The 17,200-nt window shown below is 43.5% G+C and overlaps 1 protein-coding gene across 2 annotated transcripts in view; it reads left to right on the top strand.

Annotated features, from left to right (window-relative positions):
* SPAG16 (sperm associated antigen 16) overlaps positions 1 to 17,200 on the top strand; it is a 1,757,100-nt gene that overhangs the window by 12,605 nt on the left and 1,727,295 nt on the right. For both annotated transcript variants that reach the window (XM_073553217.1, XM_073553218.1), the window contains exon 2: positions 9,419 to 9,465. In XM_073553217.1, coding sequence (XP_073409318.1) covers positions 9,419 to 9,465 — 47 coding nt within the window. The remainder of the gene's footprint in view (positions 1 to 9,418; positions 9,466 to 17,200) is intronic.

A 17,200-nucleotide genomic window follows, 5' to 3' on the forward strand; every position in this document is an offset into this window, starting at 1 on the left:
CCACTCCCACTCCCTCTCTCTCTCTCTCTCTCTCTCTCTCTCTCTCTCTCTCTCTCTCCCCCCTTCCCGGCCAGTGGCTCCTTTAAAATTCTTCATTCTGCAGATCCGTCATAAAACGGATCCTATTGCATCCGTTCACATCAGTTACAGACGGATCCGCTTTTCCGCCTTTTTGGCGGATTTTGACTGATACAAATAACTGAAGTGTGAAAGAGGCCTAATCTACATCTAGATGGCAGGCTGCATTGTTGCATGATGCGACTATATAGCCTGCTCTCAGTGTGTAAAACAAGACAATCTTGTAGTCCAAAAGGGAAAAATCCAGAGAAAGACAAATAACTTTTATTCCAAATAAGTAAAAGTTATACTGACATATTGGGACCAGAATGATAACACATTTATAGGGAAAGATCAACGCATCTCACCTTGCGTCTTATCATTTATTTTTAATAGCCATTAAAAGGTATCATAACTAAAACATTATCTTGTTTTTCACACTGAATGCTTTATTTTTTCAAGTGGCTAGCATGGTACCAAAACCTAATTATTCTTTTATTTTTATTTTTTCATAGCCTGCCATCCAGCAGAGTCACTGAGCTGTGCGTTCTTGCTCAGCTCAGTTCCTCGCGGTGAACTCCTTTCACTTCACTGACGTCACCGTGAGCGCCATTAGAACTTTTCCCATGGTGCTCCCGCTGACGTTATGGATTTATGGATTTGAACTGAGTTCATTGGCCGTGAACTCCCAAAACCTTTCTGATGGCATCGCAAGTGTGAGAACTCTCTGAAGCTCGCAGTGACTTTAGCGATGTGAAAGTAGTTCACTGAGTTGAGCAAGCATGCACAGCTCAGTGTCTCTGCTAGATGGAAGGCTCTATATGCTGATATTAATAGCCTTGGAAGATCCATGGGTATTACCCCCTTCCCAGGCTATAAATATCTGCCCCCAGCTGTCCACTTTCTCTCTGCTGGTTAACAAACTGTTCCCATGACAACTTTTACAGAAAATATATTTAGTTAAAAAAAAATACATGTACAGTAAGCTACACAAGCATTGTACTAATTATATACAGTATTTGACTGGCATCTGTATATCCTATGTGTATTTATCTATTCTGTCGGGTCACATGATTTCTACTATACACGGCCGATGAAATGTCAAGGACATGGGTGTGTAAAACTTGGACTTCACTTGCATGATCAAAGTGTGGTTTGATTTTTTTTTCTCACACCCATTGTCCTGTGCAAATTGTAAGTAGCGGTCGGCCTGTCTAAGCCTAGGAGGTTTTGCTGAGCTGTACATTAATATTTTCCCTTCTGCAGGCTCTATTTGTTAATTTTCAATTGACTCTGATTTCGTGGGAGGCCACTAGTGTCTGTGGTCTCCTATACAAAGCAAAGAGCACATGGATGGTTTCCTGATTTTTCTTTTAGTTGGCAAACAGAGATAAGCAGCATCAACATGAAGCTCATCATACAGCAGTACTGAATAGATACGGTACAGTGGTCATATCTGTATTTTGTAAGTGCCGTACCACCAAGTGTGAGGAAATGGGGGGTCGGCGGGCGCCGAAGTCCGCTAGCCGGAACCGCATGGACCAGGGATCGTCCCGCCTAATGCCCGCTCTCCTGTTAACTTGGGCATAACGCTACTCAGACAACGCAGGGTGAGGGTAAAACAGTGTGGCAATGCTTTATTAAACCACAAAACAGGCAGAGAACACATAGAACAGTTCTAGCAAAATCCCCCAAGATGGTGCACATTACAGAGTCTCGTCTTTCCGCTGACCCGCCGAGATAATGGCAGATGTTTTGGCAGATGTTTTGTAAGAGCTCCCAGGGTCGGCTACCCTATCTGTTATACACACACAGAGGAGGTAACGACAAGCGTAGGGAGATGACAGTCTATAGAGTCCATACAAGGTCCATAGCCAGTTGACACGAGAGTCACCACCTGGCTTATCCAAACATCTCCATGGAGCCAGGCAACCAGCGAGTCCTAATCCTGGCTTTCTCCAAATGTATCCATGGTTCAGCGATGGTCAAACGAGCAGATCTGTAACCTTCCAATCAGAGCCAAAAACCCCTAGGTTATTTCCTATAGAATGATAGATCTGTGTCCCACGTGATGATGCTATGATGAATTGGCTGCAGTCCTGTCTCTCGTCCGTTGGGTGTTTTGCAGAATGTCCATCTGTGTCACGCTCTCTCTCTGTCTCTCTGTCTCTGATTCTCTTTATACAGAGGCATGTAACCTATTTTTAGATTTACCCCTTCAGTCAACCCTCACAGATAAGGAGAAGAATGGTGTTGACCAAGTTGCCTTGTTTGATTATGTAATTTATTTGCATTGATTTTCCTCCTCTGTTTTAAAAATCAACAAACTATCTGGACAAGACAATGTATAATTAGCATATCAGTAGACCTTATGTTATGATTCCACCACACGGCGGGGGAAGAAGGTGCCACTGAGCTCCACCCCCCACTGACCCTACCTACTTGCCGGTCCCACCCTAGCCGGTGGGCGACAACTGGGCGGCGGTCCCTACCTCGGCGCAAGTGCAGGGAGCTACAGTGAGGGTAACCGAGGGTGGAATGAGTGCAGGACAACCTAAGGGAGACAAGCAGCAGCAAGGAGGGTTACTAGAGTGAAACTAAAGAGTGAATGAACCTGAAGGGTAAAACCACGAAACCCCAAACTAACACAAAAAATACTAAGCTTTCAGTAAAGACAAAAGCGGAAAGCTGGAGTCCCAGAGGTACTCAACGAAAGAGAGACCGGGAGGCTGTCTGAGGTAGTACCGGACAGCGCAGTAGGGAAAGCAGGAATCCGTACCACAGAAGAATCACCGGCAAGGAGTGAAAGCCCTGTGGAGTGCTAAATAGGAAGGAGGCGGGACATAAGCACAGGAAACAGTGAAGCAGCCAATCACCAGAACGGAGGAAGAACGAACGAAAAAGAACTAGTTGATCAGAAACTGTATATTAAGACTGGTTGTGTGGCACAGCCAGTAAGGCAGCGAGACTTGCTGTGGAACACAAACTAGACCCCGGTACGAATCCTGACACCTTACTATTCATCTAGGATAAGAGCACACTATGTTATATCAAATATCAGCTTACAAGTCAATATTCCAGGCTTACACAAACAAAAGTCTGTTTTCTTGACCCACCAGAAATCAACACTTAAATGCAAAAGCCAACATACAGATAAAAATTCAATTCTTCTTGGTTTGCTAAACATAGTTGTCTGGGTAATTAAGATATAATCTGGTTTCTTCACACTGTACCACTGCCCAACAGGCTACCTCCTTGTCAGATTGCCCCTTCCTCTTCTGGATTAGATGATATGGTGCAACATTATGCGTTTGTCACTGCATGACAATGAATTCATGCGGGGTGTAGAAACTAGAAGAGGTGTCGGGGATTCTGGAAGGAAGGAGGTGATTTTCTGGGTTCTCGTCTGTTGGTCATGGATTATCTACATGGTCCTTGGACAAGGGTCCTAAATTATTTTTTCATAATGATTCCCAAACTGCAGTCCTCATGGCCCCCAACAAATCATGATTTCAGGATTTGCCTAGTATTGCATAGGTGATGGATTTATTATCCAGGCATCAGAAATTTCTATAGATTCTCTCACCTGTGCAATACAAAGGAAATCCTGAAAATATGATCTATTGGGGGGCTGTGATGACTGGAGTTTGGGAATCATTGCTATAGAGTATAACGGGGTGTAATCTGACCCCTCTGTTGTGAATGGGTCACCGAGGAGGATGGCAGAAACAAGCTGAGCCACCAGGAAACCAGAGAGGTTGGTAACTAAGCGGATTGCAGACCCCTGATCCTATCAACAAAGCGCAGTAGCCATGGAGCGTTCCTACGATGCCCTAGATGCCTCAGCACAGCCGGAGAACTAACTAAGCCTAAAGCCAGAAAGGTGAAATCTAAACTGCCCTGGAGCAGATCTCCAAAGGAATAGACAGCCCCCAAACATATATTGTCGGTGAGACAAGATGAGACAAACACAAGCAGAGAATAGACTGAGCAAACGGTGGGGCCCAAGCTGTCTAGACAGGACAGAAAAGATACTGTCTGCAATCATGCAAAAAACCCTAAAAAATCCAACACATCTGATATACAAAAATCCTGAGGCCACACGACCTCAGTCCCGCTAGATCAGCACTCTGGTGTGAACTGGAAGCAAAGCAAAAGATACTGATATAACATGGGACTGAACAAACTGACACAAGCTGTAACATATGGAGCGGGGCCCAGTGCTGCTCCCAGCAGGAAGTACGCTGAACCTCGCAACAAAGCAGAAAGCAAAAAAAAGGCACACCCAGATTAGATGCAAAGGATTAGCAAAAGAATCACTTAACTGAACTATGCAGATCAGGCAGGAGACAAAAGAACTCCAAATGCACAAGGAGGAAATCACCAGCAACCACTAAGGGAAGCCTGCTCAATTATATGCTCCCAGCCAGTAATCCCAGATTCCCAATTATTATCGTCAGGTGGCAAACGTCCATCAACCTGGCCAGCTCCACTACTCCCAGTAACCACCAGAGGGAGCTCTGGTTCAGAAGTCCGAGCAAGGGAATTCACAACATCCCTCAGTGTGGAGGCTTACAGCTTGGGTTCTTTAGCAAGATGAATTTGAGCTGTTTTTTTTGTTTTCTTTTGGAAATTCTGGGGGCAGGGAAGAGAGTAAGAAGAAGCTCAGAAGTGGAGAAGGAACCAGAATTCTGTGATGAGATATGTAGTGAAGTTTCTATTTGATTATACGATTGATTTTTGTAAAGTTTGTTGAAACTACATCTTCCTTTTAAATTAGCTTAATGAGGGATTCTGCAGGTGTAACCTGCCTGTTTTGCTAGAAGCAAGGTCTCTTTTTCCTGAAATTGTCCAATTTATTTGTACTATGATAGATGACATTTATGTTGTGTTTTTAGGATTCAGAGCACAATTTACTGTTGTTGTTTCTGCGTGTTGGTCCATATGTGGAATACAAATCCACAGTACATCGCTTCCGGCAAGGCTTTCTAAAACAAATCTGATCTGTTCAAGGTCTATCTTTGTAATAATTGGGGATTCAGAAACAGTATGAAATGTATTTAGAGGTAGATATGATGTATAGAGAGAAAAGGACAAACCTTGGGTTTCTCTAGAGAATTATGCCAAGTGTCACATTGTAGTTATCTATGATAGTCTCAGTGTGGGAGCAATGAGCATCAAGCAATCTAAACAGACATCAATCGCGTTTTGCTACAAATGTAAAAAGAACAGAGCGATACCCACTACAGTCATAAATACGCTGTATAATGAAGCTTTATGCAACAGTTGTAATTACAAAATGAATCTTGATTATAGTATAAGCTCTCGGAAATTGCACATTTTGTACACAATATTACTCCATTCACTACTTTCTTGTGTTAAGCCTCTGTTCTGCCATCTGCATTGTGTAAAGCACAGGTGCCGGACTGTTTCTGCCCGTTCAGTAAGTCCTGTGTGTTGCCCACTTGCTGCCATTCAAGTGATTGTATCCCAACATGGAAATTTGTAAATTGAAAATTAAATATATGTCTTTGTGAGTATTGCATCTGCAATTTTAGTTTCAATATGTAACGTGTTCAATACACAAGGCAACATCTTTGCGCTTTGTAGTTGGGGGACGTCACATACCAAGATGTATTTTGTTACTTTCATATTGCTGTAATTGAAGATAGCCTTTTCGGTTTTATGTCCTGTATATGGTTATTTTTCATAATTAAATACTATCCTAAATATATAAGTTTTGCAAGGCAGGGATAAGCACATGTAAACCGCAGCCTAAAGGGGTTGTCCATGCACATAATTAAATACTATCTTAAATATATATGTTTTGCAAGGCAGGGATAAGCACATGTAAACCGCAACCTAAAGGGGTTGTCCATGCACATAATATTGCTGATCTAACACCGATAGGTCATCGGTATTGGTTCGGCGGGTGTCTCATTCCTGGCATCAAAATCATCAAAATCAGTCAGCTGTTATTAGCTTGGCCAGATATCAACACTGAATGCAGTTGAACAGCACAGCTCTGTTAAATGTGTTGCAGCTGCTGCCAAGAACTTCAGAAAAGCATCTATTTTCTGTGCCACTCAGCCTGCTGGACTATTAACAATTGATCTGATGTCTGCCCCCCCACCAATCTGATAATCTATCCTGATCATCGGTCATTAATATTATATGCCTGGACAACCACTTTAACCTTTCAGACCTCCCTGGATTTATAGTGATAAAGTATGAGAGATCAGTCAGACGGCCGTATAACACAGACAATTGCATCACAGTGCTTGGACTGGCCGGTGTCTCTCCTGACCCATGCTGCATAGAAATAGAAACTGTCACGCTCTGGTCGGTAGAGCCACTGGCCATTCTGAGCATTGCGATGCAATAGTTGTCAAAGTGTGATGGTCAACGTGTGGCTGGACACACATCCTCAAGCAGGGCGAATTTCTCTCACACACGTGACCCTGGATACACCGCCTCCAGTAGGGCGAATTTAAATAATATAACGTGCAGCCGGATACGCCACCTCCAGCAGGCGAATTTCAGAATTACATGTGAAACTGGATACACCGCCTCCAGCAGGGCAAATTTAAATAATAAGGGGAAACACCAGGGAAACCGATACAATGGAGGCCCCTGCGATAGGGAACGGGGACGTGGAGACCTCCTGCACTCCCCTGAGCCAGTCTCTACACTCCTAACAGTCGCTATACAGGCTCCGCACCTGTCGCCGAGCTGGAACCTAAGAATCGTAGCTCGCCCTGCACCTAGCCCTTTCTAATGAAATGGACGGTGCAGAAACATCCCACCACTGCACTGAAACACACATTGAGGAAAGTGACAAACAGGGAAACACCACTTAGCTTTGCTCTGTTGCTCTTGCTCCCAGTCCACCACCAGAATGCAGCTTTCCTCCTGAATAGCTGCCACCAAGTTCTGTCAGAGCTGCAAGGAAATCCCCTCTGTGACTCCTTCCACACCAGGACTCTGAGCTGCCAGGAACTCTCTCTAGCTCCTTCCACCACCAAGGATGGTTGTAAATGACCACTATCACCAACAGTGATTGCAACACCTGACACTTTTATAGCAGAGAGCCAGAGCAATCACACCTGCTTTATAATCACGTGCACTAAAGTAACCAGAGTGCAATGACCCTAACGGCCACCAGGGGTAAAACTAGAACTGAAACCAACACAGTGCAATGACCCTAATGGCCACCGGGGCAAAACTATCTTTAAGCACACAGCTTAAGGAGAAAAAAGGTTACTAGTGCATTTATCTGTCATAATCCAACCTGGATCATGACTCAAAGTTTTTTGGCCATTCGACTGCACCCTGTATCTCTTAACTTTTTTTCTTACACTTTTTAGTCATGCTCGAAAATGGCTTAGTTTGCTTCTGTTACCTCTAATGTATTAATGTATTAGCATATTTTTATAGTAAAATTGTACATTATTTATTTATTTTACTCATTTATATAGTGCCATTAATTCCACAGCGCTTTACAGGCATTATTGGCACTGTTCCCAATTTAAACTCCCTATCAGTATGTCTTTGGAATGTGGGAGGAAACCCACACAAACACGGGGAAAACATACAAACTCCTTGCAGATGTTGTCCTTGGTGGGATTTGAACCCAGGACTCCAGCGTGGCAAGGCTGCAGTGCTAACCACTGTGTCACCCATTTATGTCACTATGACAGAGGTAGTTGTTATGTATTCACTTATGGCCAAATTCATCAAAGGTTTCACTCCAGAATTCTGGCGTAAAAAGCTCTGAAAAGTTTCAACATTTTGGCACAACTCGAGGCTGCGCTAAAATGTTTTGACATTTGGCATTTTAGGTCCATTTATGCCCAGTTCCGACAAATTGGGAGGAGTTAATATCTGCAACTCAAATTCAGAATGCGCAGCGGCATTTAGCATGCTACAGATCAAACTCCAGCAGGGAAAAAACGATTACAGCCAGATAATTTGATTTGAGAGGTTTGTCATCACCTGGAGAATCCGGCCATGGTGGCGCCGGACTAGAATCGTCTTTGCTTATGGTCCTCGGCCAGATTTTCTAAACCATGTATTACGTGAAACACTAGAGCGTTTTTAGAGAAAATATAGTGTAGTCGTGTAGCCAAGCTCTGATTCATGCTGCTTGCAGTATGAGCGGCACGATTCAGGTGACCATTGTCCATTGAATGAGAGAGTGGCTGCGGTATGATCAAAATTGGTACCCACTATTGAGGACTAGGGAACTCCTGTGAATCAGGTGATGGGGTACCTTTAAATGCCTCCGAAAGGATTTACAGTTTAGATGAGCGACATGGTGGCCCAGATGGTCTGAACTGTGTCCTCTGTGCTTCTGTTAGTTGTAGTATCTTTGCCTTTGCAGCATCGGATAAGCGCAGGGATCTGGCGAGATTCAGAGCAGTGTTTGCAAGCTGTATAGCAAAAAAACTTCTGAACGCACACTCCTTGCTTGGGAAACTGGCCTCTCTCATAGATTACACAAGTGAACAGTAAGCTACATAATTCTTGAGAATAGAGAGGATTTTCAGAAAGAGGTGAGTTGCAATGTTTTTTGTTTTTTTTCCACCATACGATTCTAGAGATATGTTTGTTTTCTTATTTAGTGTTACGTTTATGGTATTTTTCAAGGGTGCGTTGCAGAGCTGCCTAAAGTCATGCCTCCAGAGAATACTGTGAGAATCCTAGACTACAATATGCTACACTCACCTATAAGGCAGATTTAAAAAAAATAAATAAAAAGAAATATTCAGGATAGCAGCGGGTATTAAAGTTGCAATTCTCAGTCATTGTATATGACTTCAGACTTGTATATCCTCACATCACGCTCACTGTGAGTATTCTCTTGCTCCACATAGTCCTGACCACATTCCAACTAGTGTATTTCCGGCCTCGCTCAATACTTTTGCATTCGGCGAGGTCACTCCCATCTTGTTGGAATGTGGCCGGGAGAATGCATCTCGCACATTTGCCGTCACATGACTGCCTGCTTGCGACTCCAGCACCGGAGAATCTTCACAGCATGGACTGTGCGCGATGTGAGGTTTCACAAGTCATCAGGACGACATGGGGCTGTCTTGCTGCACTTAATCTACAGCACTATGAAAACAATATCCCTGTTAAATAAGCAAATTTCTTTTTTCTTTAATTACAGATTTTATTTTTTGTTTGTCATTTTAGTCCATTATCACTGCTGTGTGTAATTGCCACTGGTGTACATACCGTTTTTTTTGCCAGTACTATTCTATTACTCAGTAAAGTGTTGGTTTTTCTCATCAAATCCTGTAAATTAAGTAAATTTGATACATTATTTCATTTCTAAAACTCCTTAACTTCTGTTTAGAGGTTACTATTTCTGAAGAATCAGAAGATGGTTATCAGTATGAAGAGGTAAATCGTGGCTTTTTCTTTTTAAAGTTAATACAAATTGTATTTCTAGGTGGTGAAACTTCCTAAAAGTATAGCAGGGTGTATGTGACAGTGTCAAAGGTCCACATGTTCTACTGCATTACCCCTTAGAAGGGCTTCTATCGTTTTAATACTTGGACTAAATTGTAAATGTATTACTAATACTGTCTATGTAGTAACTAAACCTAGTCCTGTGGAAGATGGAGAAGGACCACCTTCTTTTATTATTGTAGATCTCTGTGGCCATATTCTTCTATGTAAAAATAAATGTTCACCCCACCTTGATTGTCACTTTCCCAAGTTCAGTTCTTGAAATGTAATCGCTGGTATTTAAATAACAGATTTATAGTTTAGTTGGTGCGTGCTTTTGTTCTACAGGGTGGGCCATTTATATGGATACACCTGGGTGGGCCGACTTCAAAATGGCCGCCATGGTCACCACCCATCTTGAAAAGTTTTCCCCCTCCCATGTACTAATGTGCCACAAACAGGAAGTTGATATCACCAACCAGTCCCATTTTATTTAGGTGTATCCATATAAATAGCCCACCCAGGATTTAACCTTTTAAATGGCCCACCCTTTATGTATTACATACAGTATATTGTGCACATAGTCTGTGATAGAGCGGCATGTTAATGTATTGGCTATGCTATTACTATATTGCATATATTATGGACATGTTCATATTGGTACGACATTTTTATCACTACTTTGGTAGTCAAGACATTTATGTGATTTCTGCCAAGTCGTGGGTAATAATACTGTATACATGTTGTTTCAGACATATACGATTGGCCAGATAATGGGCTACAGATTTGTATGTTTGTGCCTTTTTAAAATACTTTTAACTTTTTTTTAACTTTTATCCAAAATACTTTGGGTAGAAAACAAAAGTCCTTTCCAAGTATAGCAAGTTTCCAGTCATCTAAAGGCAATTCACCTTCAATGATGTTACCCACAATGAGTTATTATCCTACCCAGTGAAGCCTTTGATGAGTCCGAGGAGATAGTGTGTGTGATGTGCTCCAGCTTCACGCTGGAAGTCATTTATATGTTTTATTTTACATACGGGGATCATTTAGACTTGCAGCCTACACAGTGATTACTCTTAGCAGCCTTAAAATGTACAAAATGTGAACTAATCCCATATGGCTATAAACTGGCATAGAACACTTTGTAACGGTACAAGTTTGTAGAATCAGGTAAAATATTGGACATGTTATGTAATGATATATAAATATGGAGCAGCAGATAGACCTGGAGATAAATTTCAAGTTATTTCTGGCCTTCTGAAAATTTTGGAAAACCTGGTTAAATGGCATGTAATGTTTTTTTTTATTAATTTTCCAATTTTCACTTAACATTAGTTTCTTTTGTATATCACAGTGCTGATATGTGTATTTTTAAAATATTTTATAACACTTTATAATCTTGGGATCCCATCACCTATGCATAAGAGCCGCTGTTTTAGTCAGTATAGTTGTGCGCATTGAGAAGCTGAATTTAAAGGGAACCTATCGCCAGGTTTTTCCCCATATAATCTACGGCCACCACCTTTCAACCCCATGTGACAACATTCTATAATGTTGCACATATGACTCCAATTCGCCCTGCAAGGCAAAAAAAAAAACCTTTTATTATACTCACCTTTGGCGCGGTTCCGTCCGTTAGGCGTCGCTGTTCTTCATCCAGCACCTCCTCTCTTCTTGAGATGCCGTCCTCCTGCACTGCTTTGTGTAAATGACGGTTCCTACATCATCCACACAGTGTCCCCATCACATTCCTGCGCAGGCGCACTTCTCTTTTCCCTGTCGAGGGCATGGCAAAGTTCTGTTCTGCGCATTTGCCAGGAAAGGCCAAAGAGCACCAGCACATAGGCATTACAATACTTTGTTCTGCCCTCGGCAGGGCAGAGAGACGTACACCTGCGCAGGAGCATGAAAAGGGACTGTGTGGCTGACGTAGGGTGCGTCATATTCCTGCTTACTTCATGTGGATTGCATTGCAAGAAGAGAGGAGGGTCAGGATGAGTAACAGCGATGCCCATCATACCGAACCGAAAATCAGTGTTTGAATGGATATGCAAAAGAGGCTCAAGTACTTTTGGCTCGTGCAAACTGTTCTTAGGTCAGTCAAAGATGCTCTATTCCCTGCCAAACTCTGTTTTCTCCTGTTTGACTGACAGCTCCTTTACTGTTCAATTTCAAGAAAAGAAGCTGTCAGTCAAGCAGGAAGAGCTGTTGTTGGGAGGAGAATAGATCCAGGGAGAAGAGGCTGTGAAAGAGCTCCCACTCACCAAAAGCACTTCAATCTCATTTGCATATTAATTGACACTCTGATTTCTCTGTAATGAAGGATGGGACTAGCTAAGTGTTGCTTCATTTGTTTTGAAAGTGCTGCCATGTGCATATAGATAGCTTGGGAAGAGGAGGGATGTAATCCTGCTGACCAATTCCCTTAACACTGGGAGACACCACCTAATGAGTCTGGTTGCCTAACCATAATTCAATAATGAAAGCCTTTGTTGCAAAATTCCTCCTATTGGCATGAATGGATGAGCATTAGTGATGAGCGAACGTGCTCGGATAAGGTGTTCTCCAAGCGTGCTCGAAAAATATGTTCAAGTCCTTGCGTCTACATGTCTCGCAGCTGTTAGACAGCCGCAACACATGCAGAGGTTGCCTATCAAATAAGCAATCCTTGCATGTGTGGCAGCTGTCTAACAGCCATGTGTCATGCAGCCGCTGAGACTTGAACATATTTTTGAGCACACCGAAGACACTCTGTTAGCACACGAGCATGCTCAAATAACACCTTATCCGTGCACATTCACTCTTTACTAATGAGCGGCTATGCTGGAGAAACCCTGCTCACTTTTGATTAGTGAGGGTCTGGGCAGATCACAATAAATCATTTTTTTATGTGATTTCCTTTTATCCATTTTTTTTTTATGTTCTTTAATTACAAGCCACATAGGCAGATGTATTACATTTTTATTTGCACTCCCATTAGACATTAACAAACAAGTAATTTTATTTGTAATTTGTTTGTGTATACAATATAAGCATAGTTTGTATTATAGCCTATGCCAGAAGTTTTCAGTTCACATTCTAGGTGCCAATTCTTCAGGGGTTGTGGGGGTTCATTTACATTTGGTATATTTAAAGGGAACCCGACACTTGGTTTATGCTGCCCAAACCACGGGCTACAGGGATTTGAGCTTGGCTGTGCAATTGCAGCAAGGTATGCTTTTCTCTCTTTTCAACTGGAACAAACAGAGAGAAGGCAGACAAAGGCCAAACCGAACAAGTTAGTCTGTCCTCTACCTGACTGGGGATCATAGAGAGAGAACTGACGAACCCGTGTAGCCCCTGGCTGGCTTCTCCCCTCCTACTCCAGTTGATTGACAGGTCACTGCCATGCAGGGCTGGGACAAGCTATTTTGGTGCCCTAGGCTGATGAACCTAACGGCACGCCCCTCCTCCCCGACCCACCCTGATGACCACTCAGCAATTAAGTAAAGGAATGGGCCAGAGACCCCTAAAGTACCTCCCTTTTTTACCAAAAAATACCAGCAAAGGTAAAAAAAAGTGATGTACTTTAGGAGTGAGGCTCAACAGGGAGTGGGGCTGTTTGGTTTCAATTAAAGTGTCCATCATTTGGCAGATGCCCTAATGGAAACTAATCTAAAAGCTCATGCCCATATGTGTGAAAAAAGAAATGTTCCAATATCAGGACCAAAATAATGGACTAGTGTCATGCCAATACAATCCGATTTTTCACACCTAGCACCCATTTACATCCAAATGCAGTGCGATTGCTATCTGACTGCAATGCAATTGTAACATGAGCTTTTACATAGAGCAGTTCCCTGTCATTTAAACATAGTTTTCAAAGGAAATAATCTTCAAAACATATATATAATTAGATAGATGAAAAGCCGTCAATTCAGCACCTGCTTACAGTAAAAAGAAATCATGCTCACGCTGGTGTCAGTTAAGGCTACTTTCACACATCAGGTTTTCGGCGTCAGGCGCGATCCGGCGTCGTGCCGGAACGCCGGATCCGGCAAATGTTTAGTAAAACCGGATGTGACGGATCCGGTTTTCTGCCGGATCCGTCTTTTTCTTGACAGACAAAACCGGATCCGTCTCATCCGGTTCATCCGTTTTTCTATCCGTTTTTCGACGGATTACGCCGGATCCGGTTTTTAAAATTGACTCTTGTGGCCTTCCGAACGGGATTGGCTACTGGAAAACTATATATAGAGTGTTCCTACAGCCCTTCTTTGACAGGTTGTCGAGGAGAAAGTGCAGGTTGGAGAGAAGAGCAAGTTACTGGCGAAGATGGATGTTGTCATTGGAAATATTTTGAAGAATTTGGCGGATTTTATAGCGGAGGCGAATCGTTTGAGGGTGATTGTTCTGGAGAAGGAGAGAGCGAGACAGCAGCGCATCAGGCATCGTAGACGACGTTTGTGGATCAACCCCATCACAGCCAAGAGAATGACGCGTGGGGTCTATTCTACACTCTGCATGGACCTTTGACGAAACCCGGATAAATTTTTTGGATATGTTAGGATGAAAATGGAGAATTTTGATTACTTGGTGGAGCGCATTGCACACCTCATAAGAAAAGCGGACACCTATTGCCGCTTCTCTGTTTCACCCGCAGAGCGTCTGATGGTGACTTTAAGGTAAGCCACATTTATTGGATGTGATCGCATCAGAGCACACTTTCACTGCAATCTTGTTGGTGGTAGTTTGTATCTCCAAGTGTTATAGCTCAGTTTTGGTATGTAATGCTGTGATTTAAAACTAATTTATTGTTTTTTAATTCCCCACAGATTTCTTGCAACTGGAGAATCCCTTTCGTCACTGCATTTCCAGTACAGACTCGGGATTTCCACCATATCTGGAATTGTGAAGTACACATGCCGTGCACTGTGGGACTCCTTAGCTGAAGAGTTTTTACCAGAGCCCACAACAGAGAGGTGGATTGAAATTGCTGACAAGTTTCAACAGATATGTCAGTTTCCCAACTGCTTGGGCGCTGTGGACGGGAAACATATACGCATTGTAAAGCCAGCTGGATCGGGATCGGAATATTTCAATTACAAGAAATATTTTTCAATTGTCCTCATGGCCATCGCTGACGCGGAATACAAATTTATTGCGGTTGATATTGGGGCCTATGGCCGCTCCAATGACTCTCAAGTTTTCAAACTGTCTGCCATGGGGCGTAAACTGTATGGAAACACCTTCCAGTTCCCACCACCTAGACCGCTGCCGCAAACATCTGGTCCACCTATGCCATTTGTCTGTGTAGGGGATGAAGCCTTCCAGCTGTCAGAACACCTTTTGAAACCGTACTCTAGCAGAGGATTGACAAGACCAAAACGCATTTTTAATTACCGCCTCACAAGAGCAAGAAGAATGGTTGAATGTACCTTTGGTATTCTGACAGCCAAATGGCGGGTCCTATTGACTGCGATCAACCTCAAGACAGAAACTGTGGACGAGGTGATCAAAGCATGCGTGGTACTCCACAATTTTGTTATCTGCAAGGAACCCATTTCCATTGAGGACACCTCTGAAGAAACCACCTTGCAAGATTACCAGGACATTACCACTAGAAGTTCTGTGACGGTTTCAGTAATGAGGGACAATTTTGCACTATACTTTATGTCACCTCAAGGCAGAGTACACTGGCAGGATGACAGAGTGTGAAAGATTTGTGCCCTAACCAAACTTGTGTACCTTCTGTACCAACAGTATATACCTTTGCCAACCAAAGTTGGCTATCTTGTCATGGTCTCTATTTTTAGCTTTAGGCCACAGGTGTGTACCTGGTTGTGTTTTATGCAAAGTATTTCACCTTTTAACAAAAGTTGTGTACATTGTTAGGAAATCACCAACAATAAACACAACTTTTTACGTGAAATACTTTGCTTCAAACACAACCAGGAACACAACTGTGGCAAAAAGCTAAAATTTACCCACAGTTATATACCTAGTTTTGAATACCATTTCACCTTTTAAATACCCTGTATTTAACCTTTTTCGCCGCAGAAAGAAATGACAGACAACCAGTGTAAAATAATTTAACTTTTATTGAAAAATGTTTTTTTTAGTAAACTTTTTTAAAATTTTAATAAACTTGTTTAATAAAGCTTTGAAACCATAAAACTGGTCATTTTTATTTAAATACACACATTATAAATCTGTGTAGTGTGTGGTGGAAATACTGCTGGAGGGGCTGCGGGACACTTCGACACTGGGAGTGTGGAGAGAGGACTGGGATCGTGGTGGGGAAGGAACAGTTAGAGGTGAAGGTGTGGAAAAAACTACAGAATGGGTGGACATGTGGGAAGCAGAAGAGGTGGTGGGTGGTGGAGTGGAGGGTTGGGCAGGGACTGTAGGAGCTGATGATGTTGATGGCAAGTTGTATGGGGAAGGAGTTTGGTACGGGGCAGGTTGCTGGAAGTGGGGAGATGTCTGGTACGGGGCAGGTTGCTGGAAGTGGGGAGATGTCTGGTACGGGGCAGGTTGCTGGAAGTGGGGAGATGTCTGGTACGGGGCAGGTTGCTGGAAGTGGGGAGATGTCTGGTACTGGGGAGGTTGCTGGTACTGGGGAGTTTGCAGGTACTGGGGAGGTTGCTGGTACTGGGGAGGTTGCTGGTACTGGGGAGGTTGCTGGTGCTGGGGAGGTTGCTGGTTCTGGGGAGGTTGCTGGTGCTGGGGAGGTTGCTGGTGCTGGGGAGGTGGATGGTATGTAATAGGAGGTGGAAGATGGAAAGTGGCTGGAGGGGGTGTAGATGTAATAGGAGGGGGAGGATGGAAAGTGGCTGGAGGGGGTGTAGATGTAATAGGAGGGGGAGGATGGAAAGTGGCTGGAGGGGGTGCAGGTGGAGGAACTACTGTGGTGGGAGGAGGAGGTTGGGAGGTAACTTGCTGGAGAGCAGCGTGGCATGAATGCATTACATGCATCTGCTGGGCAGGAGAGAGCGTTTCCATGCGCTCCACAACAGACCTGAAAAAGGTGTGGTTTGGCGAAGATCTTGCTTCTGAATGCATGGTTTTCAGAAGTGTCTTCACCTCCAGAATGCTGGAGTTGATCTGCTGATAGCTTGCGGAGATTTGCTCTGACAAGACTTTTAGACAGTTCTGGAAAGATGCATTCAGATGCAAGAACTCTGGCGCATAAGTCTTTTCCTGACCCCTCTGCCGCTGCCGCCCAGTACCCGCAGGTGTACTAGAGGTGGCAGGGGCAGAAGGGTGGGGTAAAGGGAAAGCGATCTCCTCACCAGCAGCTTCATGTAATGTAGGCGGCCACGATGCTCCTGTGCTGGTGGATGGGACAGATGGGTCGAATGTGTGGGAAGGCTGGGAAGGTGCAGATGTACCGGGGCGGTCGAAGTGTCCCTCGGTGCCGGTCTCCTCAGGGATCGCCTCAGAAGGGTCCAATCGTGCAGGCTCCCGAGTGCTGCTCACCGTGCTGTGGAATAAAGAGAAAAAAAAACAATTAAAATAGTGACATGGTATGGCCCTGGCTGAAAAAAAAAAGTTACATCTAAACATTTTTTTGTCACATGTGGTGGGTAATATTTACCTTCTGGTGAGCATTGTCTCCCGGAGGAACGACAGGGCTCGTGCGTACTTGTACTTGCTCCTGCGTCCTCCAGATCCACTCGGGGCCCGCATCTCTTTATTGAAC

Source organism: Dendrobates tinctorius, unplaced genomic scaffold (assembly GCF_039654945.1).
Source record: "Dendrobates tinctorius isolate UK_male_01 unplaced genomic scaffold, ASM3965494v1 ptg000199l, whole genome shotgun sequence".
Classification (NCBI taxonomy): domain Eukaryota; kingdom Metazoa; phylum Chordata; class Amphibia; order Anura; family Dendrobatidae; genus Dendrobates; species Dendrobates tinctorius.